Source organism: Drosophila navojoa, chromosome 3 (assembly GCF_054131105.1).
Source record: "Drosophila navojoa isolate 15081-1374.11 chromosome 3, UAZ_NAV_1.0, whole genome shotgun sequence".
Lineage (NCBI taxonomy): Eukaryota > Metazoa > Arthropoda > Insecta > Diptera > Drosophilidae > Drosophila > Drosophila navojoa.
In genome coordinates this window covers 19,194,017-19,220,195 of record NC_142891.1, presented here as the reverse complement: position 1 = coordinate 19,220,195, position 26,179 = coordinate 19,194,017, and the positions used below count along the sequence as shown (strand labels likewise).

At 36.0% G+C, this 26,179-nt stretch overlaps 1 protein-coding gene and 3 long non-coding RNA genes across 4 annotated transcripts; 3 read left to right on the top strand and 1 right to left on the bottom strand.

Annotated features, from left to right (window-relative positions):
- Nucleotides 1–522: 522 nt before the first annotated feature.
- On the bottom strand, nt 523–25,666 carry LOC149091810 (uncharacterized). The gene is made up of 4 exons (XR_016196570.1): nt 25,521–25,666; nt 19,040–19,242; nt 18,782–18,920; nt 523–1,395 (listed from the first exon to the last, which is right to left on the bottom strand). It is a non-coding gene; the product is annotated as an uncharacterized LOC149091810 (long non-coding RNA).
- Nucleotides 4,824–5,457, top strand: LOC115563633 (uncharacterized). The gene is made up of 2 exons (XR_016196534.1): nt 4,824–5,071; nt 5,144–5,457. It is a non-coding gene; the product is annotated as an uncharacterized LOC115563633 (long non-coding RNA).
- On the top strand, nt 6,401–8,299 carry LOC115563630 (alpha-1,6-mannosyl-glycoprotein 2-beta-N-acetylglucosaminyltransferase). Its single transcript, XM_030386928.2, has 8 exons — nt 6,401–6,688; nt 6,745–6,804; nt 6,870–6,973; nt 7,029–7,270; nt 7,336–7,481; nt 7,555–7,730; nt 7,784–7,998; nt 8,058–8,299. Exons 1-8 carry the CDS (start codon nt 6,598–6,600, stop codon nt 8,251–8,253), a joined length of 1,230 nt encoding a protein of 409 aa, XP_030242788.2. The 5' UTR covers nt 6,401–6,597; the 3' UTR covers nt 8,254–8,299.
- Nucleotides 20,773–21,029, top strand: LOC149091811 (uncharacterized). The gene is made up of 2 exons (XR_016196597.1): nt 20,773–20,837; nt 20,918–21,029. It is a non-coding gene; the product is annotated as an uncharacterized LOC149091811 (long non-coding RNA).
- Nucleotides 25,667–26,179: the final 513 nt, after the last annotated feature.

Here is a 26,179-nt window from a genome sequence, read left to right as displayed (position 1 = left end):
TATAATTATCAAATAAAGAATGACTCAATATCAATAATACATTGTTTGATATTGAAGTAGAGCTATCATATAATAAATATATCTATATAATATGTATATATGTTATCGATAACTTATAACTAACGTATAGCTAAATTCATACGCTTAGCTATCGATAAAAATATCAATCTGGTTAAACTACCTTACACCATATGACTGTAGTGTTGACATTGGCTATAAAACTTTTCTTAATGCCGAGTCAATTTGAACTAATATGTTATCGATAGCTAAAATAAGAGCTGCCTTAGGCCTATCGAAAACAACAAATATTTAGATTATGGTCCCATGCATTACTACATATAGTAATTTAGAGATAAAGCCTAATTTATATACAATTAAATGCAAATTAAGTTGTTATCGATAACTGAAAAACCTGCTTGCATATAGTTATCGCAATTAGCATAGCTTCAGACAGCATAGCATTGAAAATTCCACCTCTCTTGTCTCCATATTAATTTGAATTATGCTCGATTTATACCCCGCTTTCTGCTTGTTCAGTTTTCATTCACTCGCGGCATTTTGTTCACATTGTGCAATTGTACAGTTATTTTATTAACACTTCCATTGTGTCAACCACAAAATTGGGGCAATCCGGCTGAATGTAAAGAAAAAGAATAAATGCCTGAAAAGGAATTATTTTCTCAATGCGAACAAAAGACAATCAGAAAAAGTTTTTTCCTTTCTTTTTTTGCTGTTTGCCTTAAATGCTCGGCCCAAGGACATTAAAAAGTTGAGAGGTCTGTAAAAGTTTTTGTTTGTCTTCGCGGCGCCTGTTCTGCAGTCGAGTCTGCGAAAACAATGAACGAAGCGCAAATCGTTATGAATTATAATAAAACGTAATTATGAAATTAGCATTTCTAGAACAGAAGTTTACGAAATTCTCTTCATGGGTGCGTTGAACTTCCGTTGGATTCACTTTGCAGCGATCAAAAAAATTTGTCAGCCACTTAGCGTGCGAAGTCCCAAAAGGTCAGCTAAACGCCAGTGGGTGGAAATGAAAATTTTGATCATCATGATCATGTTCATCATCTACATCTTTGGCATCATAATCATATTCATGTCATGCCGCCGCAGCTATTTTGTGGCATTTTTACAGCTTCTTGCCAAAATAAAAAGTTGCTAAGCATTTTCGCTGCGCTTTATTTATTCATAAGGATTTATTCTCCACAAATATATAAAAGTCTCTAAGTTGACAAAGTCCGCCTTCGCGCCAACATATTCTGATATCTTTGTGATTTTCCCTCATTCAGCCTAGAAGAACACGGCAAATCTGTTAACGCGCCAGCTGCGTGAGGCGAATACATTAAAGCCACTTCACAGTTTACGGGCGTCGAAATCAATTATCATGCTTTTACGCTCTCAAATATGTAAATATAATTTTAAAACAATTTAAGTGAAGTAAAAAAGAGGAACCAAGCATTTACGCTAGGTATTTTACTCCAAGCTATTTGAACAGATTTTGTTTCTATGTTGTGGTCATGTTCTATACAGAAATACACAAATATAACTGTGAATACGTTTACCCATTGCAGCACCTAAGGACATGACCAGCATGCTTTATTCAAAGGCAGCGGAGTTCTGAATAGTCATATCAAGCTTCGATAGCAGAAAAAATGAACAAATATGTCTTTTAAAAAATTTAAAAAATTTTTATATGAAATAAAGAAATCTTAAAGTATTATTAAAAATTTTGATATATATGTAATATTATATAAAAATTTCATATGATTAAATTTTAAACATTTCACAATTATTAAAAATAAAATTACTTAATGTAAGTATTAATATAGCAAATATAATAAAAATAATAAAATATTTATAATAATAATAATAATACTTAAACTAAATATATTCAATAAATATTCATGACAAAATTGCATTCACTCCCATCCACACTGTAAGGTTCTTTAACAGAAATGAATTAAAATAACTAATATCCATTTTTAGCAATTGTGTAGTTTTTCCAAATTTGAAAAGCCTTCTACATTAATAATGCAAAATGCGTTTTGAGTATCGCTTTACAATAAAACAACATCGGTTTGATTATAATGATTGTGTGAAATTAAAATACGCAACGTTAAACATGAATTATACACATGTATATTTTATAATTTTCAATGTGGAACTGGATGTAAAGGGCTGGCCGTGTGACATAATTGCAATTACAAAACATTTGCAGCCATTAAAATGCAATTTTGTGTAGTTTATTGCATTATTCTCTGGGGCCATTAAACTCATTACAAATTGACGCTGCCCAACTGGTTTGTCGTAGCCATATTACGTTGCCATTATAAGTGCAGTTGCCATGCACCCACTCCCCTCAGCCGCCATCCGCAAACCCTCTGATGTCCCGGAGACGTGTGCTTATTAAATTTCAATTTAGATGTGGGCTACAAATGGCAACTGTGTGACTTCTCTGCACAAAGAATCAGATTAACTGACAGGATGCCAATTTGCTTTCCATTCTTTTTCCTTTGCTCTCTCTCTCTCTCTCTCTCTCTCTCTCTCTCTCTCTCTCTCTCTCTCTCTCTCTGCACACATACATCCGTTCTTCAATTCCTTTTGCTGCAGTTGTCGTGTCCTTTACGCAATTTGTCCTTACGTGCTCGTTCCGTGGTTTTCTATATTTCAAGTCTCTTTGGCTGTAACATTTATTAGCTTAAAGAACTATCTTCAGTTTTGTCAGTTTTTAGCATTTGCTTTGCTTTTAAAAATGAATAAAAATAAATATGTGTGACACCAAAATTGTACTCGAAAATTCCAATTTCGCTGCAATTTGCAAAATTCTTTGATTTATGTTTCCTGTCAGCTCGATTTTAGTGCTAGCCACCCCATTGATGGACACTTTGCAGCTCAATTATTATTTGATGGGTTTTTGCGCTCGAGTGCCACACATGACACTCACCACTCAGAGCTGCTCGAATGGCCAAACACTGGCTGACGGCCTCTTCAGCGCATTCAGGTTCAATTCGTTTCATATGGAGAGCGCTCTAAAAGCTTTGTTTGACCTCTTGTGCGTGTGTGTGTGTGTGTGTAGGGGAGTGCAATCGGCTATAATAGCTCTAAAGTGATTAGTTATATGGATTTCAGCTTTTAATATGCGATTTGTCTTATCGGAGATTGTAGAGAACAATTAAAAGAAAAATGATCACGTTGCACTCAATGTTTCAAGCAAAACTCAAATCGTAGCTCTTCAAACGAATCAATTATGCCAAATAAGCATGCAATTCTGACCAATGCCAGATGCCATTGTTGAGGAATTTTAACACTCTAAATTTTCTTTTGAATGAAACTAGACGTCGATAGCTTGTCTTGATCCAATGAAATTGCTCAAAGTGATGCAATTTGGCATTTAGATTTTTGATTGAGTATTTTATCATCACTATTGTGAGAAGTGCAGCATTTTGTTCAGCTTTATAGAAAGCTTTCAATATTTTGATTTACTTACAATCTGATATTGTTCCCGCTTTATTTCTTCTTTGCGCTTTCCTCTGCTTATTTTCAAAACATTTCCCATTTGCTGTTATCAGGTTGCAGCTTGTTTGCCTTCACTTTGCTTCAACTGTGCACCGTTGTTTGTATTTGGGGTGGGGGATCTAAAATCAATTGCAGTTGAGCCAACATATTTTCCATCCCTCCTTTCCATTTTGCGATTGTTGATTTAGGTATCGCTGCTTTAAGTTTCTATTTGTGAGAAACAAATATTTCGTGTCTACTGTTATTCTAAATAAATATATTTCGCTATTTAAAAAGATGCTTACATATTAGCTGCATTGAAGTAAAGTTGTTTATACAATGGAATGGAATAGTGGAATATAATGCTTTTATTTTTCTTAAAAGTAGTTTAAAATTGAAATTATTTAGAAAATAGCAGTTCTGCAATACATTCTTACATTCTTCAATGTCACTAAAAATTTCATATCGGTTTCATAGCTGTGCCCAAGATCAGTTTCTTTGTCTGCTGGCTTTGAGTGTGTGCGATATTTACATCTACCCATATCTAGTCGCTTTCCCTTTCACTCGAATTGCAACGACTTTACCCGAAGGGCGCGCGTAGCCATCTCGTTTTTACTCACTAACGCCAGAAACCACTTTTTGCATCAGCTATCTTTGTCTCTATCGCTCTTGTGAGAATTAGCGAACACAAGCCAGAGATGAGCAGCGCGCAACTAATACGCAAACGCACTCGGATAATATTTGTACAAAAACTGTATGCAATCTCTCAGCCAATCACAACAAAGTTTGACCAAATATGTAAACAGCAAGCACCAATGACAGAGGAAGGAGAAGCAGTCTGCTAATATCGTTGACCCATTGATTTTAATAATTAAATTGGATAATATTTGACTTTAATTGTCCCAATGGTAATTATAATTGCTAATTAAATTGGTAAAGATAATTTATAATGGAGAATTTAAGTTATTTTTTTAATATATTCATCATTTATCATAGAAGGAGATACATATATGTATATATCGATCTTTAAATTCTTACATACTTGAATTAATCCCATTTAAATATTTCAGCAAATGCTACAATTTCACCAAATACTACACAAAATGCAGCAGAAATAATATTAAAATTGAAATAAATGAACACAAAGGTATTTACTTCACAGAAATATAAATGTGCAATTCCATATATGAATTCTTGCTATTGCTTGCCGTTCTTAATTTACACATTATAGCGAATAGCTCGATGTACGTTCTGAGAGCTGTGGCTGCATTATCAAGTTAACACAAATTTTCTGAATTATTCCAGCAGATGTGCTGGCACATGCAGCATAAAGCTGCCTCACTATCGGGTATAAAAGACTCAGATTGAATGCAATGAAGTCAGTCAACAAATTAAAATGCGGCTGTTCATTGGTCTATTGTTAGTCGTGCTGGCTCCATGGGTCTACCCGGCCAAAAATACGGCAAGAGAAAAAACTTTTGCAAGACTTGAAGCCATGGTAACGCCACAGCTTGTGACGTCCAGACAACGAGCGCTCGGTGATTTAGTAATGAGTCCATCTAAGAACCAAGAAGAGGTACGAGCTGACCATGATTCTCATCTGACCAATCAGATTCATTTATTATTTGAATTCTTAATTTCCATACAGATTTCTCTGTGGAAGGCGCAGAAAAGCTGCAAAGGAGTTGGGATGAATTGTCATTTTGCCGAGGAATGCTGCACTTACCTCTGCCTGAGGCGATTCAACGAATGCGTATTCTAGACTTCAATTTGTATTATTTTGTTTTATTTTGGTTTATCAATGATTGTATTACTAAATAGTTGAATACATAGAGTACAATCAAATATGATTTGGCGGTGTTTAAATAAACATAAGTTGACTGTCTGGATTCCAAAATTAGAGCTTTAAATTTCGCTTTAAATCTGTTTCAGATAACACGTCGTACTTAGAATCAAATCTTATTTTTATTACTTTTTATTTCGTGTATAGGACCAAGATTGAAAATTGCATTAGGTCATCTTCTTTTATGCATAATCGAGTAGAAATAAAAAACGCCTGGAATTTTAATACCGTTGTCAGAGCATCAAATTTCTATTATGTTCTGGCCAAATCATAAAAATGCGGCAATTTATACCACAAGAAGCTTGGCTCTTGGTTTCAGCCATCGTCATCATCGGCATCATCAATCTTGTGCTTAAAATCCACCAAGTGCCAAAATGCCAAGCAATTTACAAATTGACACTGAAGCGGAAGGATGGTGGTAAAGTCAGCTGCCAAGTATTGATGGCTTAGATTTTATAGATTAAAATAAATAATGTCAGTGCATAAGAAATTTGTATAAGAAATAAAGATGAGCAATCAGAGTTTCGCAAGTGCTGAAGATATGATATGGAAATTATATTTGTTACTGCTGTGCTCATCAGAGCTCAGGCTACATGTGAGACCAGAATAGTCATATGATTATAGCTAGACTTATCAGAGACATATGCATTTTTTATAAATATTTAAAAAATAATTTCAAGGTATTTCTTACCTTTAATATTTGTATATTAGAGAAAAATATTCATTTATGCTTTAATAGTTATGTCATGTCTTAGGCTTCTTCAGCTGCAGCCATAAACTTCAAGCATTTAATGAAGTCTACGCAGCCAGTAAACAATGAAACTGAATTAGAATAACGAATAAAATTCTATTGGAATCTCATTTCAATCTGTACATCATCCGAATTCCAACTGAATGCCAATGTTGTGGCCACATTTATTTTCGTTTGTTAAGTCAATAGATGAACCTGGACAGCATTCACCTGTCTAAATACTGCCTTGGCCTGGCCATCGTCAGTTGCTGCTCCAGGGCAGAAAAGTAATTTCACTTGACTTTGCCTCTCGATGGCTGCTTTGATGTGCACTCAATATTTACCCAAGGGCAGCTCACTTGACTACTTGAGTGGCCATATTGGGGATAACAATTTGTTTTGCTACGAAAATGAGCTAGTAGCCGGAAATGAGCTACACAAAAATATTTAGTTGGCTTTGCAAACAGTTTAATGGTAACTAAACTATAAATGAGTTTGAAATATTTGTAAATTGGTCAACAACTGAATCATGACTAGGAAGCCGAGTCAATTGTATTGCCGTCTTATCTCGCTACTGCTCCTAGGCTATGTAGTGCTGCAGTGCTGCAGCTTTTACTTAAGTAAGTATTCAAATGTTATCTATGCAGTGTAAATCAATTGACGTCGACTTGTTTAGTGGACGGTGAGGACAATGAGTTGGGAGACGATTCAGAGCGTAATATAACTAAATATTTAAGTAAGTGGCGAACGTAATTTTCTATTTTCATTAATATCTCGCTGATCGTGGTTCTACAATTTCAGATATAATATACCCTCTTATGAGGGATGTCAACGCTGCACAGTTGATATCTAATGAGAGAAAGTTTAGTCCTCTGGAAAATAGCTCGGCTGTTATTGTTATACAGGTACAGCTCATATACTAAATGCGACTTGAGCACACACATTACACTTTTTCAACAGGTGCACAAGGGAACTATTTATCTTCCGCGCTTGATAGAGAGCCTCTCTCATGCCAAAGGCATTTCCGATGCATTGCTTATATTCTCTTATGATGTTTTTAATGAGCAAGTCTATGATTCTGTGCTAGAAATTGAGTTCTCTAAGGTGATGCAAATCTTCTATCCACATTCCATACAGCTGAATCCGTATGGATTTCCTGGCACCGATCCGAATGACTGTCCTCGAAGCATTTCGAAATTGAAGTAAGTTCGATTCCATTTTCTTCAAAGCGCCGATTTTCCATTTTCAATTTCCTTATTTCACTCAGGGCCTTAATCAAGAATTGTAATAATGCTCTCAGTCCAGATCTGCATGGTAACTATAGAGATGCCCGATATACGGAGAGAAAACATCATTGGTGGTGGAAGGCGAACTACGTTTTCCATAAGCTTGAAGTAACCAAGAATTTTACTGGTTCGCAATAGACTTAGAGAATCTTCTTTAAGTCTCTGATAATTAAGAACTTCTTCTTCTTGTATGCAATTAGGTCTAGTTTTATTCCTGGAGGAAGAGGATATAGTGGCTGAAGATTTTTTGTTTGTGCTCTACAAAATGCAGAAATCGGCCAAGAAGTTATGCGCTCATTGCAATATCTTTAGTCTGGGTGGCAATTTAAGTTCTCTCAAGGTCAATTCGAAACGAGATGACAACGCGTACTCCAAGGTGAGTTGAGAATTTGTAAGAGTCTGGCAATGTCATGTCTGGCTTTTCTTTAGGTTCAATATGCAGCTTGGTCAAGTGAAGAGCATGCTGTAGCAGTCGCCTTCAATGCAAGCACCTGGTCGGAAATCCTTAGTTGTGCTCAAGACTTCTGCACATACGACGATTGTAATTGGGACAAATCATTGCAACACATAGGCGAGACGTGCATCAAAGGGGGCCTTAATGTGCTTACTGTCAAGAAGCCACGAGTTTATTCCACTCGAAATTGGTGAAGAAAATGTTTGATCACATAATATTTCCAACTAATATATACATATTTCTATGCAGCTCATACCTAAGTATGTCCAAGGCAAATTTTGAGCTTGGGTCAGCCAGTAAACTTGGCCAGCTTTATCCGGCCACACTTAAATTATCCAGTTCTATTCTAAAAGCTGCAACCAAGCCGCCCATCGAGGTCATGAAAAGTGGGGATTGGAGCGATCCACGCGATCATCGGCTTTGCCTAAACTTAGCTTATGGCTAATAGTAAATACAATTTAATATTTTTTTCAAGCTCTAAATGCTGGTACTAAAAATAATTTTGTATATGTATGTATACCTATAATTTTATTCAGATTATATATAAAATGAAATAAAATATATTTACAGTTCAAGCATCTCAAAAGTTGAATCTATTCCATTTTTATCCATTTCTGTTTGTGCATAATGCGGGTATCAAACTTTCTCGTTGAAAGCAAACCAAATGTTGAACCTCGAACATACTTTACTTTAAATTTGCATTTAAATGAATGCCGTTGAGGGTCAAAGGGTGACTGAAGTTTCGACTACTTAGTTGTTTGTTTAGTTGGGTATATCAACATCACGAATTGACCCGCCAGAGTAAATATTAGCTATAATTTTATTTACTATATTTTTCCATTGTTTTGAAGTTTCTGCAGTCCGACAAAATATGGCAAGTGTTTCCAAAGGGAAAAGTTTATAGCTTTAGATACGATTGACGATATTCACAAAAATATAATTAAATAACTGAAATAAGAAATATATATATGAAAAAAATAAATATATAATTAGGTTAAATAGGTAAGGTAAATAAAAAATATAAAAAATAAATAATAATGTAAATTAAATATATAATAAAAACATATCAAAAATAAATAAAATAAAATAAATGAAGTAAATTAAGTAACAATACAGTATATAAATTAATTGGTTGAATATTAAAAAAAGTAGAAAAACATTTATTTATATATTTAAATACATACAAATACAATCTTTATGTGCATCACTTGTTTCAACTGCATGTTGTTAATTTATTGATTGCCATTTGGTTGAGCACTGTTGACGGTTTTAATTTATGGCAGCATATTCTTTATAAATTAATTGCCAACTGGTGAGCATAAGTGAATTCACGCAGAATATTAAACAAATAAAAAAGTAAGTAACTTCAATTGAAATGAATTCCAGTTTGCTTAAATAAATAATCAGTATAAAATATTGAAAATGAAACCATCAAAACAATTTACAAAAATTAAAGTATTTAACTCAGCAATTTATATATAGATAGGAATCAGTATACAAATCTTAAATCTTAAATCTTAATCTCTGCAACACAAGAGTCTTCATTGCATTTCGGCCTGCCATTTCTGAATCACATTTCATAGTCCTGACACTGACAATGTGTGAAAATATGCATGTGCTGCCGCTGTGTCAGCATTTGGCGGAGTTTAGGCGAAAATTGGAATCCTTTGACACTTGGCCAAAAAGTAGAGAGACGCACAGTCAGCCAGCAAATGAAAATGTCAGCTGAGACGTGGAAAATGTGATGACTTTTCTGCTAAAACTTGGCTTATGTTTATAAACGTTATGTGCTCCACTTGGCTAGATTAGCCTTGCGTATTTTGTTCAAGTGCCTGTGGCAAACGCTGCGTATGAGTTATTTATTATGTTTCTTTCTCCTTTTTTTGTTTTTGTTTTTGCTCGACAGCGTTGCCGAGTGAAACTTTTGGCGGTTTACGACCTTGCCTGAGCCATTTGCTTACACTCAGCTTAGCTACATTAAATGTTTAGGTAGCTCCAGGAGAAGAAAGTGCTTCAAATTGTCATTCAATTGCAAATGGCCTCTGTCTGCGAATGTCTGCATCAGGCTGAGCAAATAATTTATGTACGCTTCCTCATTTTTAACTGTCTAGCGACAATAGAGTGCGCCAGCTATTTAATTGCACTTATCTCAATATTGATAAACCAAGGACACTTTGTGGAGGCACTCTTTAAATGGCAGCGCCCTTTGCCCGCTTTGCCCGCTGCATGCCCGTTGACTCTTTTGTGCAGCTATTTACTCAGTCAACTGTTCACGCATTCACTTTTGGCCTAGTGCTCCAGTTCTCGGTCGCATTCATTCAAACACGTACTCACTGTGCATTCAAGCGTTTTATGACCCACTGTCGGCGGGCAACGTTTGACTCTTTCGCCGCCTAGCGAACGTGTGTGCCGCAGGGCCCACAGAGTTGACCCAATGCTGCTAACCAATTGTTAACCTTGCCAGTGGGCCAGGTGAGTTTGTGTACGATGCAGCCAAGTACATGGGCCAACTATGGCTTAATTATATTCCACTGTTATGCTACAGGAATAAATATTTCGAAACTTCTTTTGTTTTAGCAGCGCCTTTCAGTTTTTGAGCTGCTCTGTGTATATTGTGCACTGTCTGACATTATTAAAATCCGAATGACAGCGAATATAAAGGCACAGCGTTAATAAATGCAATAATAATCTAAGCTCCTGTTGGCTGTTGATAGAACTTAATATAGATCAGAGTAGACAAAAGAGAGTTCTAGCTCTGGTCTAATTTAATAAGTTTTAAGAGAGATAGAGAGAAGAGAGAGAGAGAGAGAGAGAGGAGAGAGAGAGAGAGAGAGGGAGAGATAGAGAGAGTACCAGGGAGTGTCTCATTAATTATTTTAAAATTGTATATACCCTTTTGCATAAATTATTCACGTTTGTTTCCCTATAGCTGCCTGAAAGGCTGAGCATGGAATAGCCAGTTTTTTTTTTACCATGCGCTGTTATTAGGGTTAAGTAGATGGAGGGTTTTTTACATTAGACCCCTAAAGTTGTGTACCCTCTTGCATGTGGAAGTTTTGAAAAGCAAGCACATTATTTCTTTCATCTGAACAAATTCAAGAGAAAAGGGATTTTAAAGAAAAAGCAGAATGAATATTTTATTTATTAATTATTTTGTTCTTTTTATGATATACAAAGCTCTGTAAAATCTTGCATTATTTGAAGGAAGTCTAAATATAAAAAAGTATTTATTTATTTATAGTATTTTATTTATTTATTTATTTTAGTTTAGTACATGTTGACTTTTCCATACAACTTTCTTCATTACTTTATAGATTTGGTTGTTACATGTCTGATGGCATTCCTTAACATAGTCGAAACGGTGCAAATTACATTTGATTTCGTCCATTAAACAAGCACACAAATTAAATCAATTGAATCTCATTTCTGCAAGAAGAATATATCCAAATCAACTAATTGCATAAAACAAGCCGGAAGAGATACGACGTGTTTTATCTGTTCCATGCATGCATATCCTTTGGCTTTGCCGAGCAGCGAAGAGACAGACACGTAATTTAGCATAGCGGAAAATTGAAGGTATATATACATACATACATACATATATTCAGGGAGAGAGCGAGAGGGAGGGGGAGCTGCTCACTATTTGGCTTTGCCTTATATTTCAGCGCACGTATTTAACATAAATTGCTGAAACCGGGATCAATATGCAGACTTGCCATTCGTCAAGCAAACCAGATGAAACCAAGGCGATACAAAAAATGCAAAGCCAGCAATCAGCTCTGCCCGCTGAGCCACATTTGCGTCACAAACACAAGCACACACACACACACACATGCATAATCAATGGCTACAAACTGCTAGGGATACACATATGTGAATTTGGCAGCTTTTTTTTTACATTTCTGCATCATTAAGTAGCTGAGCATGTCGAGAATATGCTAATAACTGAGAGAACTGTTACCACACAAGCTGGCAAAAAAAAAAAAAAATACTAGTAGCAAGCAGAGCGAAGTATACGCCTTGTTGTGCGTCTGGCTAAGTGTGTGTGTGTGGAAAATATTTATTTTGTTTTTGTTTGAGTCAAGCGTAAAGCTCTTGAGCCCTACTCCGCCGTCTGCCGTATCAAGGGATGGAGCATTTAAATGGGAATTTGCCTTGAGTTCATTTTTGAAAGGCCAGCTTTAAACTAAATGTACTTAAGTATAATATGGGCTTAATACGTGGGAATATGTGTAAAGGTTCGCAAATTTCTCAAATTTTCGATGAGCAAACAGTGGACAATATTATATATACAAAACGATTGAGAATCTGTGAAAGGCTCTCCGATACGGCAAACTTATTAGCACAGATATGTTATATTAAGAGAACGAGTTTGTGGTAAATCATTTGAGAGCTACTTAGTTCGATGAAGTTAAAAGTAAAAAGAGCGGCACTCAAATTGAATATGCAAGAGCAGCATATTATGTCTTTTCTAACTGCTTCAACTGCGAATGCTACTCTTGCATTCCTATGACCGTTCTCCCTATACCTGCTCTTCCCACGATCACATTCAATACACTCGCTCTCCATATACATACACATAGGTTTCCTCAGTCGTTAACGATGCGTTTACTCACTAAATAAATGCATTCTTTAGTTGATAGTCAGGTTGGTTGGGCGAAGTTGTGATATTCGCGATTTCCTATATAAGAAGATGAAATCAACTTTTGTAAACATCATATTTATAACAATAATTTGTCTAATTGATTGCTCTTGCATTGCATTGCTTTTAATTGTTATCAATTATGCATCATTTATTCTTCTTAACAGTTGTTTGTAATACTATATATGTATGTATGTATATTATATATGAGAGATATGTATATATATATATAAATATCATACACATATATTTACATAATTTATAATGCGAATGCCAGCATTTGTTACTGTAATTCGATAGCAAAGCTTATTGGAAATTTCATACTCTTATTCTTTATTAATTATCATTAAAACTTCTGTCAGTTTGTTTTGTGTTACAAATTCCAACAAAATTTGCTTTGTTGAGTTTGATTTCTTGAAAAAATGCTTCAATTAGAAGTAACACATATTGTTATTAATAATAATAGTTTATTTAAATTGCTGGCTCAACTGAAACAATTTTGTTGAAATTAAAAAGCTTCTAAAATACCTTGTTTTTAGCGTGAAGCTACTTTTATTGAAAATTCTAGTTCAATCATAAATTTCGTAAATTTGTTATAGCTTTAACTATTCACCGTAAAGAGTAAAAGCCGATTGAATTTACAATCTGATAATATTAATATAGGAATTTCTCGTTATGAGTTTATATTATATGTATTTATAGTATGTTTATTTATTTACAAGATTTTTTGTTCTTCTGACATCATCTTTACAGAAACACAGTGCGCATTACATAAATTAAAATTGAAAACTGTTCTCCTAGCCAGTCCTATTTGCTTTCGCCTCCTGCCACTCGCCCGAATGGGCAGTTGGCCATTTGGTGGTTACCAATTGACGCAATTTGCAATGGCAAAGTCGAGCAACAACAAAACAAAGCGCAACACGAATTCGATGGGAGTTCAGCTGGCTTTCGGCTGGGCAAGGCGAGGTCCTTTGTTTTGGCCAGATGGCAAACATGTCTATTCACTGAAAACTCCAGCCTACCTGGGGCTGTACCAATTAGCTTGGCTTTATGCCTCCGCTCACAAGCAAGTCAACGCATTTTTGTCAATGCCTGCAAACGGCGAACTCGAGTCAATTGAGTTATGGGCCTTCAAAAGGCGCGATTCAATGTGTGTGCATTGTGGAAAAGTCAAATAGAAGCACTGAAATACTGATGCTCTCTAATTAGTAAGTCATTTAAGCTGGCCTTTGAAGAGATTTGTTTCAGGTAAAACACTTGCAGTTGTTATTGATACAGGAAATTTTATAATGAAGAGGTTTTGAACTGGATTTATTAGTCCAAATAGACAGATCAATGGGTTCGGTGATGAGCATGATTCATACATCTATATTCTTCTTTATCCTATATTCTTTTATCACCTCCTTATGTAAGAATATGATCGCATCAGGAACATTTCCTTATGCTAAGAACATATTTCTAGCACTATAAAAAATACACAAACTTTTACAACAGCTCCACATACATGTATATGAGAATTGGTGCCTCATCAGACTTAAATCTCTCTGGTTGATTTACTGACCTAGATCGAGTAGAAGGAGTGGGCCATTTGATAGCCAAATTTGCTTGGCTCAAAGCACACATTTTTGCTTTTACCATAAAATTCCTTTGGCCAATGCAAAGCTAGCATCTGGTGGGATCCATTGTCTGTAGTCGATTGTCAATTGCAGTGGTGCCTGTTTCCTTTTACCCACAGCAAATACCAATCGAGGAAAACCAACCAACACACACGCACACACCTACTCACACAGATAGATAAACCACCATGAGAGAGACAAGCCAGCACATAAACTTGTGCTTAGACCAAAAGATATTTGTTTGCTCTTCGATTCGCCAGTTGACATCTGTGTTTATTTATTTCCATTGCTGCCACGCTCCCGAGGGCAGCGCCGTGCAAACTTGAGCCGTCTATGGCAACCGAAAAATTTCATTAAAATGCAATTGAACTTTGGCAGCTTTCAGGAGAATTCAATTACTTTATGCTACGTGGCCACACGGGACACGGACGAGTGCAGCAAAGTTGCCACAGTTCGCCGAAAATGAATGATGGCCTTGTGTGGCAACAACTCCCATGGATCGTATATGGCATTCAGTAAAGTTTTCGCCAGCTTAACTGCTTCGACTTAATGACTCTGAAGCTTCCACTCAGACAACTACTTGCGGTGGGTTATAAAAGCGCAACAAAACGGCGGGGTGGTTCAAGGTTTTCGAATTATTTTAATCAGAAAAGTAAACGAAGCGCGGGAGAGAATATATATAGAACTTGAGTTCATATATAGCAAAAAATCGAACTGCAGCTCACTTAATTGCTGTCAAGTAGTTTTCAAATTGAATTTAAAAAGATATTCAATGGCAACGTGTTGGCAAGTCAACGCAAAACAAATAATTTTGCTGTACATGAGCAGCCATGAGTCCAGCACGTGCTTGGCATAGCGAAGCAGGCTGGAAAATCCGTTAGTTGAGTGCAGCAAAAGTTAAAGAGTTTAACTAGCCAAAGAGAGAAACAAAACCTGTTTACTGCGCTATGCTGTTAAGAGGAAACAAAGAAGTATTATACAAGTTTGAAAATTGTGTTCCGGCGGAGCAGAGAGTAGAGCACTAAGGCCTTAATTCATCAGCAAGATGAAGAACCTTTGGGCAGCTTAACTCAGAGATTCTTATCTCTATATATACCCCGCTCATACAGATTTTATAATAAACAAGAAAAATCTGTACGCATAATTTGTGGGTCAGAGACGAGTTTTGCTTTAATTAGGAAACGCCATTTGAACTTTCCATAAATTCGTAAAAGGGGTTCGGGGCAACATTTGGCTAGTGAGCAGCTACTTGAGATTAAAATTTAAATCAGGAACCTGATGGGCCAATCAAGGTCCGAGCTGGATGGATGGCAATGTTGACCCCCCTCGGGCTGTTTGCTTGAGTCAAAGTTGAAGACTATACGTGACTTTCTTAAGATAAACAATTTTCGTGTTTGCCTGCTGCTGAAATGGAGAGAGATAGGGAGAGATAGACAAGACAGAGAGAGAGAGAGAGGGAGACAGAGAGGCAGAGGACATGACATATCCTTGTCTTGTTTACGCCAGAGCTCACTGACACGACAGGATGTCCGCTGATGGCTCGGACAAAGGCGGACTGGAATGTACCAAGGACAAAGCGACCATCGACAGCTGTCTGTTTTGCGAGAGATCATAACAAGCTGATAAACTTTGCCGACGACATACACTTGCCTGACGACTCCACTACATTAGGCATTTAATGTTGCCGTTAAGTGTCCGAATAAAACTAAGTTGTTTGCCAGCGACAAAGTTGTGCCAAGCTCTTTGGAGCACTTCCGCGACACAGTCACAGCCGTACACTGAGAAAACGAATTGGACAGGTTCTTGGTTCCTGGTTCCTGGTTCCTGGTGAAATTCCTATGAAACTGGAGGATAAATCACACAAGCTTGAGTCGCTGCAACAATCTCTCCCTCTTTGGCTGAGAGAAATTTAAAAGCAATCAAAAGTTCAGCAAGGGCCAATAAAGTTCAGTCTCCGCCAGGACGAGCGTATCTTATGATTGCCAGCTACTCCAAGTTTGTAAGGGCAGCGCAGAAAAAAGGGCTTGCATAAAGAAGAATTGCATACGGGATAAGGCGAGTGCAGTGGGTGGGTCGAGCCACGCAGCCGCTGTATCTGCCTGGCAACCAATCCATAGCCGTAAAATGGGGAAAACCTAGAGCGAGGCGCCCGAACATTTAACGCCAGAGCAGACAACAACAATTCAATGGCAGAGGGAGTGGAGAGTGGCGGGGGGCCTAGTTGGAGTGAAGCCACTGGGGCAGCAGGCGGGCATGGCTCTGGCAACCGCAGCTTAATTGACATTTGATAAACGCACAACTCAGCGCAATGCTGCCCGAGGAGTCCCCCAGTCGTCCCCGGTTGGCTGACCGGCCAGACAATGCCGGGCAACGACGAACGTTAATCACATCAACAATTGAGACAATGCGAAATGCTCACGGATTGTGCGATAGATAAATTGAAAGCGTAACTCCAGGCCGATTCGTCTGCTGAGCGGCCGTGTGGCTGCTCTCTAGCACAATTGTCAGACGATACTCGGCTCAACCTCAACCACAATGTCGCGTGGACAGTGTCAAATTTTAATGAGTTTAATGGTCTGCTGCTGCTGCTGATGCTGCTGATGCTGTAATGCAATAAAGTCAAACAAATTGACATTTTAATGGAGGCAAACGTTTTTGTTTTTTAATGACATAAGCGACGTTAAAAAGGAAAACAACAAATGCTCATGTGGGTAGCTCCCTGGGTATTAATTCAATTAATTTAATTTGATTTTCAATTTTCAATTATTGCTTAGTTCTGCTTTTTTTTTTAATTAATTATTAATTAAATAAACAATCTTTTGTATTTATGTACTATGAGAGTATAATGTACATAATATTATCTGATAATGCTAAAAATTTTTAAATATGCATATATTTTATTTATACTGAAAAGCAAGTAACTTTGCTTATATCCGTGACGAGGTTACTCACTCTCTCTCTCTCTCTCTTTTTCTCTCTCTGCTTTTCTCTCTACCTCTCTCTGTCTCTCCTCTCTTCTCTTTGTCTTGATGTATTCCTATTAGACGGTTTTTTGAAATTTTTTACGATTTGCATCTATTGCTTTATTTAGATTATTTTAAACGTATATATCAGACTTCATCATAATAATATACAGTCAAATAATTTTATTGCACATATTTGTACAACATAATATATGTATACTATTTTATATCTTATCTGAGTCATATTAGATTCCTCTTTCAATAAAGAATAACAGAGCAAAAATTCAAATACACATGTATTTGTCGAGTATCTTAACAAATATAAATAAAGTGTTTCTGTATCGATTGCTTTGTTGTTAGCTTGAGGCAGATATCTTGCAACTTAACAAATACATACGATGCAAACATATTTGAAGACAATTATTTGTATAAATTGACATGCAAATGCCAGTTGCTGCACACGAAAAGTCGAAAGAAATTGAAAAAAACGAAACCAAACACAAGGCAGAAGCTGAGCTGCGTAATATTTGGGGAAATCACATTGTAGATGACAGCCGAATCCTGTGTGTGTCAGATTGACTCTGATATAGATTTAGTCAAGCGAGCTTTAAGAGTGCGGACAGCTTCAAGCTGATTCGATATAAATCTCGATGTTGACTTGTCTCTGCTCAACTTGGCGTTATATCGAATTAGTGATGCACGAATTGCGACGAAAAAGTGTCTTAATTTAGCAACAGACTCAAGCACACAATGTTTAGCAATATGATTTATAAATAATTGCATTTCTTATAAATAGCATTGAGTGGAAGCTGGATAATTGAATAAGCTATCCAGGTATATGATGTTGATAAAAATGTCGACTATATTTTATTAGAGACAGTAATTTAATATTAATTAAATATTAAAGAAATTGTTTCAATAGAATACTTAAAATTTATAACCATTTTTTTTAATATTATTCATATCACATATCTTTTTTTTTACATATTTAATAAATGAAATTTCCAAAGAATATTTATAAAAATTTTATTAAAATATTTAGAAATTTATTTCGAGAGAAATTTTTAAAATTACAAATTTTTAAATCGACTCGTACAATTTTTTGTTTATTTATAAATTTTAATTGATGTTATTAAAAATTTTAATTCTAATTTTAATGAACACGTCTTAATTTACATATAATTAAAGTAGTTGTAAAGGCTAATTCTCGAATAAATCAATAAATTCTAGACCCAATCGCCAATGCAACTTGCTTTGCTTTTCCTCTATAACGGTTATATATGGGAATTATTAAAACGTGTCAGAAAAACATTAATCTTACTGTCAAAGCGCTTTCTATGCTGGCCAGGACACTGTTTGCTAATTTCATGTGATGGCTCGAAGCAATTTAATTTAATTAACTCGCTCGCTCCCCCTCTTAGCCTTTGTTTTGACCACATAAAGCGAAAGAATCGGTAGACAGGCAACAATGGCAGAACCCAAGAACAAAGGCTTTGGGGCGAATGGGAATGCGAATGTGAAAGGGCTGAATGAAGCGTATCTAAAGTGTAACTGAAGACAATAAAATAATATTTATGAGTGTTTTATGCAAGGACATTCAGCAGTCATCAAGTTGGCAAAACTTTTCGTTTGCTAGTTTTTTAAGATTTTTCGCTCACCAACGGAAAAACAATTTATGAAAGAAAGTTGTTCGCATAAATAATAATTATGAAATTGCCGTTAGCAGTTGCGAATTTAAATTTTTCAACTTACGCATTTTGAGACGCTATGCAGACAAATGGAAATTTCCTTTTTCCCACTCAATTAAGGGTATCCGTGAGGGCAACGCCATCGTTTTTATGGGGCGCCAAAAGCAGAACTTTTGGCTTTCATCATTGGCGCAATTTTGTGGCTGCCTTTCGTCAGCCCAAAGAGCGAGAGAGAGAGGGAGAGAGAGAGAGATAGCGAGTAAGGAGAGTGTAAAAAATGAAACTTTTTTTGTTGCTTCTTATTTATTTATACTCTACTTACATACATCCTGATGCAGCCTTATATATAATTCAAGAATTTTGCAAAAGGGCAGCTTGTCTTCATCCGCAAAATTATTCCTTGGCGTGTTTTCCCTGCACTGTTGGCGGAAAATATTTGAGTGGATTTCATTTTAAGTGCGTAGTCAGAAGAGGGAAATTGTTTTCGGTAGTCCACCCAAGTGTTCAACTTGGAGTAAAATATTGCTGCAATTTACATAAATTAAAATTGAATTTGCGTCTAATTGTTTGTGCTGAAAGTGCTGCATACATTTTCAGTATAATTCTCAACTTGTTCGATAATAGTCGTGAATACCACAAAGCTTATGGTTAATTGAGCTGACACCAGATGAAAGCACCTTTTCGGATAGTGTCTCTATTTGTGTATATTTATTATTATATTTTTTTATGGTCTATGGTCTATGGTCTTTGGTCTATGCATGGTCTATGGTCTATGGTCTATGGAGAACTACCTATACAATTAATGAAGCTGCTTTGCCTAATTTCCATTTTCTTAATAAATGTACTTGCTTAAGCCCTTAACAAATGCGTAAATGATAAAGGCTATTATAAATTGACATGCTTTCAATTAGCTGCGTTAAGCATTTCGAACTGAATCAGAAGGAGCGACATCATTTGCTTATTTGAGCCACGCTCCAACAAAAGCCCAAGGACTAATGCAATTTGATGGCCAGCATGAAGAGCAGTCAAGCAAATAAATTTTATTGCCTGTTCATAGTTAATTAGGGGCGACTGTCTGTCAGTTGATATTAGATAAATGTGTTTCCTCTTGACCAAGCCGAAAACGTAATTGCCAAAGATGAGTTTTCATAAAGGTTAGGCTGGTTGGCAAGGCGATAAACGTATTTATCAAGGCTTTGGCTCTCGAGCATTTCTGAGTATTTCATGTCATCTGGTCATTAGGTTGATCTGAATAACAGTCTAAACTTTTCATTTCTCTTACATTTCGCCCATCTACTCTACGAACTAAGAGACTGTCTCAAGTGTGGCAATAAATGTTGTCAGGCAGTGAGCGATTTGGATTGAAGTGAAAGTTCATTTTAATCAATTCAGTTAATAATTTTGTGTATTTAAAAATGTCCACAGTTGATGAAAGCAAATTGTAATGTAGATAATTTCCACTTGAAGAGCCTCAGCAATGGCAATGTTTATCGTTTATCTAGTCTGGTTATCGCTTGGTACAAAGTAATCAACGCATCATCAAATTTTGTTGCCTCCACCCCTTTCTATTTGTGGGTGGGAGTTGAGGAAATTCATAGAGCAAAATCCATTAGGAAATGATGACGAAAATCTTTATTACAGCTGAGTAAATACTCGTAATGTTAGTCTTGGCTCCGGCTAAGCTTACGGCTTACAGAATTCATCACAATGAAATCAGCTAAAATAAACTGCTAAGAGGCCAAGTGAAAATGCTTTGTGAATGGCCAGCCAACACCGAGCAATTGCACAAAAAGGCTCAAACACAAAAGGCTAAGTGAAATTGCTGCGGCTAATAACATTATTTAATGGAAAAGTGGCCAAGTTGCCAAGCCCAACTGCCCGCCACAGCCCCCAACAGCCACATCCTTGTGTGTTGTGCCCCACCAATGCTCGTTGGCCCAGGCTGAGAAACCAATTTACTTGTGCGTGGAGCAAACAAATAAAGAACTTGGGCTACAAAACCCCAAATCAATTGTGTTACTTGGACAAAAAAAAAAATAAAAGAGGAAGGAGAACAACGAATAGAGGAAGGGAATGAGGACTGGGAATTTGTTGACCATTCAAGCAAAACGCGAGCTTACGTGAGTTCCTATCGATAGCCTTAACAACATTTTAATTAGAACTGAAAAGTTTTTTCATTTCCCTTAATTGGCGTTGGTAGGCATCAAACACCATCGATTGGCAACACTTTTAAGGCTGCCCACAAAATCAATTCCGTTTAAAGTTCACCCTGCGCTCTTCAAAAATTATCCATTTAATTTAATTAAACAAAATTCATGAGTGTATGATATTGCGCTTAAGCGCCAAGCTATTAAGGCTTAATAATCGTGTCATGATTGAATTAAAACTTCAAACAAAACAACGCCAAGGGCAACTGGGCAACAACATAAATTTCATTAGCCTACATTTTCAGCTACATTTCATTTCTATTGAAACAGCCAGCAAAAGCCTTTTGCATAGCGATATTGCAACATCTGTGGCTTATGGTTGTCAGTCCACAGCTAGAGAGCGTGTTGCACCAAATTTATAACAACTTCAATAATCTGGGCGGGCATATTGCTAGTATACAACTGTTGATGCCCTGTAAAAAGAAGGAGAGAAATGGAAGTTGAGATGGGGAAAGTTTCTTATAGAGAAGGATAAAGAGCATCAAAAGTGAGTGATTCAACTAAGCTAATCGAAATGTAATATAATAAATAAATAAAATATATTTGTAATATGTCAAAGTCCAGTCTTGTATACCTTACCATTTCCATTATCCCTCCAAATGCAGGGTGTGCAAATATGTATAGTTTTTTACCAGAGAGAAAATAGCATATGTCAATCTCTTTTTATGCTGATTTTTCACATCTTTTTTTCAGCGTCTGCTTTTTGCGCTGCAGTTGAAGGTTTATTTAAAACTTGTGCCTTATACAGAGCAGCAGCAGCAGCAGCACTCACTCACACCAACACACACAGTTACACAATAAAATAAACTTGTTGGCTATGGAATGGGCCGCAGAGAGGTCAACTGTAATATTTTCAATTAATTGTCGTGTAACAGAAAAGTTTGTTAATTAATGTTAAGGCAAATATGAAAATACTTATGCATGTATAATGCTTTTTAATACAGCACTGGCATTAATTATGCGCTATATTTATGCACTGCAAATATGCATTAAATTTTATTAAAATCAATAAGAAGTATCCTTACAGCAGATTATTTATGAGCTGCTGGGAATAGGCCATATGCTGCTATTTACTTGAACGGGAACTTTTTATTATACATATTTAAAATTTATATCAAAATAAAGGGCAAAGATTGCGAAAATCTTGCGCTGATTATAATAAACTGCACCAAAAGCATAGTTAATTAGGCTTTTAATAGCGTCTGTCTGACTCTGCGTAGTACATAAAACTTTTAAGAGAAGTCCTGCCAACTGCCCAAGTCAGCAAACACATGCTCTATAAAAGTGCTCATAAAATGAGACAGCCCTCTGCTTGTTTCACTAAATTATATGTCCCTACTTTATGTCTGGCCGTTAAATAATGCATGAATCAAGTGTGCGAGGCTAGGATAATATTCGGTTCAGTGGCTAAGCCGATGATTTACCAATTTATAACTTAATTTCATTGTCTGGCCTAGACAGCACTTAATCGAATTTCATTTAATATGCAGATTATTATGTACGAGTACATAAAATATTAGATTGGTGTTAGTCTAATACCAAGGGCCACAATAGTAAGAGCCACAAGGCTGTGAAAGGTAATCTTCTCTCTCATTAGGCTGCCGCCTAGCGAGCTGTGAAATGCTGAGTGGAAAGCGTTTGCCAAGCGAATGGCAAAAGTTTTAGAGCCACAGCTGAGGGCTTCTTTGTTTTTATGTTCGGCTCTTCTACATGGCGGACTCTGTACTCCTCAGCTCTTGTTTCTATTCTTTTATTAAGTTTTTTTAACAGTACTCTATGGGAGTTGTCGATGGACTTATAGATACCCTGTAACTAGTTGGTAAGCAGTTACTATATATATACAGATCTACTTGCACTAAAATTAATATTATCGTCAACATCAACCAAATTTGATTTTTCTGGTAATAATATATTTTTAAAATATTTTTTTTCTCGTTGAAATTGATACGATAAATAATTTCATATTTATTCTATAATATACATGAAATTATTATTGATTTGTCTCTTGCATATTCCATCAACAATTCGTCAATTGACGGTTCGCATTGTATTTGCTTACATATTACGTATACGCAAATAAACTCATCATAGTCTCATACAATATTACGTATACGTAAATAAGCGCGCTACTCTCCAACAATATTACATATGTATATACGTAATTTAATTTGCTTCACTCAAACAATATTTGATATGCTAATGCATATATTTGTCTCTTCTTAACACCTTTGTACAACATATTAATTAAGATAAGCATAATTTCAATTTCAGTTGAAGAATCTCAGCTTGCCCGAGGCTGTCCACCGCAGTGTTTACTGATTTTAATCTTAAGTGCGAACTCATTTTCCAATTCACACTTCAGAGCATGCTATGTACACAGTTGCAGACACACACACAAACGCACACATACATACATATATTTCACTAAGTACTATGTAGCTGACTTGTAAAAGCAATGACAACATTAAAAGTACAACAACAACAACAAAGACAAAGACAACAACAACTAAAACAACTGTGTCGCTGTTTGCTAAGGGCAGCCGGAAGGGAATCCAGAGTGTGTTAAAGCTGTATGCGTGACATTAACTTGCTCTTAAATGTCGTCTAGACCAAAAGGGGGGGAGGCAAAAAAGCGAAACGAGGCCATGCACTTTGCATAAGAGTGCACAAAGAACTTCTTCGTTGGAGCAAAGTGCTTTCTATAGGCAAATGTTTAATTCAAATCATTGGAAAAACTTCATTTTAGGCTGTGTGGCGAACAAAAAAGTACATAGCAGAAATAAGAGCATCTGAAATTGAAAATTTAAGATATTAAGCTATGATACTATTTTTTTAATAAATAAAAATATTTAGATTTTAATTGCCCAATTTAATTTAAATGACGATCTGTCTATTCAGTATTTAAAAATTTAATCATATACAAATTATATAAATTTAATTAGTTTGGTTCTCTTCGAAGCAATGAAAAATAATCGGCTAAATGCAGCTCCAGAAATTGAATTGTAATGAGCATAAAGCGATGCACAGTAAAAATTTTATGGCAGCGAATAAAAATGTTGTCGAGTAAAATAAATTTCACCTAATAAATGAAATGGCTGCAATTAAAGCAGTCATAAAATGGTGAACATTTTTCAAATTAATTTCCGAGCTGTAATAACAATAAATTGGGCGTTAGCTTTTCTTTATTTCATTTTTGTTTAGGCACAGTAAATAAACAAACTGAAAGGGAGAATAAATTAAACTGAAGACAATCAATCAGCCCAGAATGAAAAGAAGCTATATGCTAACTGAATGTTTAAACTTCAAACTTGTTTAATTTTAGCGCAAAGTTGGCAAGATAAATAAATAGTTAAAAGTTAGACACGCTGCGGGAGAGAGAGAGAGAGAGAGACAGAGATAGAGCAAGACAGGTGCGCCAAATGAGTTTCATTTAATTGCTGTTGAGTGTAACGAAAATAAGCGAAAGAGCGAAAAGTGCAGAGTTAAATTAAGGTTGCTGCATTCACTGGAAATTTGCGCCATTAGCACAATTATTCAGTGACTGCGATGCCAAGCCAATATGCAGATTGTTCGCATATACAGAAACAAAGAATTTTGTGCTGTTCATATTGTTGAAATTAAAATGGGAATATATATATATATATATACATACGTATGTACATATATCATTCCATATAGTAGTGCTTGAATGACAAAATGTGCTCTAAACTGGTGAATCTCTTGTTGAATACGATTTTTATTTTATTTTTCCACACACTCATTTGCCTTACACAGCCCTCGACAGGCACTCTCTTTCCCTTCCTCTCTCTCTCACATGCACTCGCTCACACAACTTAAGAATGCATTAAATACAAATGGCTTTGTGCCATATTTATAGCAGACTGTCGTATGAAATCTCATATAACTTCTCTATAATTTTATACACACTCACGGAAGTAAAAGGAGTATATTAAAGGTAGAGTTCTTATGCTGGAAACTTATCCTCGTGCATGTCCTCAAATTAACGATTTTCTTGAATCACCTAGGGGCTAGGCAAGTGGAATAAAACTCGTGTTTATACCGATTAGAGGCGGGAAATGGATACGGCTAGGCGCTTGGACTGTGAATGAGTATTCTTGGGCGGGAGACACCCGAGTTTAATGTTTTCATTTATTTTATTTTATTTTTTTTTTTTATCATTTGCCTGTCAAATTAAATTGTATTTTCCTGCTGAAGCCTGCTTACACTTCATACATGCAAATATATGTTTTATGATAACTATTAAATTATTTAAAAATTAGGTTTGCATTTATTGCGGATGTAAAAATGATTTTAGCACTTATTAAATTATATACCAATTATATAAAGAGAACTTACTCAAGTTATGCTTATATAAAACTCATTTTTTCTGTTCATCAAAACAATATAAAATGATGTACAGCTTTGCATATATACTATATCAGCAAATTATAGTTTTTGTTGTTTTTTGAATTCAGTTTATATTCAGTTGATATTTGATATTCTGCGCTTGTCTGGCCACATCTTGAGGCAACTTATGAAATGCAATTTCATTTTGAATGCAGCCATTTTTGTGGTCTAATAAAGTTGCCAACTTGCCTGTTAAGCCGAGCACGTTGCAAGCATTCCGAGTACGAAATCTTCATGGAATCTGTGCAGCGTCCATAAAACTTAAGCAAAAGTCGAAATAAAGTGGTCAACTTTGAGCTTTTATGTTGGCATTAAAGCACCGCACACAACTTATTTAACTTAACAAGTGAAACTGAACGATGCGAGGACGAACACGATGTATTGTAGACCTTTGTATGAGATGCGGCGCACAACTACGCATAGGATGTGATGCGTTTGAGTAATTCAATTGAGTACTCAAGCATTTGAAGTGCCCTGGTGCGTGAAGATCTTTTGGGCAAGAAATGGCGAATGACATTCGGCAATGGCATTAACCCACCAGTTGACAGGCGTCTTTCGACTTTGCTTTTAGTGTCAGTCATGGTGGATTACGCCATTGAAATTGGATTAGACACGGAGCCAAGTGTGTTCAAATATCCCACATTTGCATATGTAAATACGACGACGAACCCGCTGATGCCTGTGTGAGCGGCTTACACATGAGCAACTCTTTCTCAGTCAACTGCAATTTGGCACAATAAACGAATCTAACATACTAACTTAAATATCTGAAAATAAAGGCGTGACTATTGTGAGAATCCACTTGTTGCTCAGGGAAGAATATATGCAGTTAGAATTATAGCTTAACT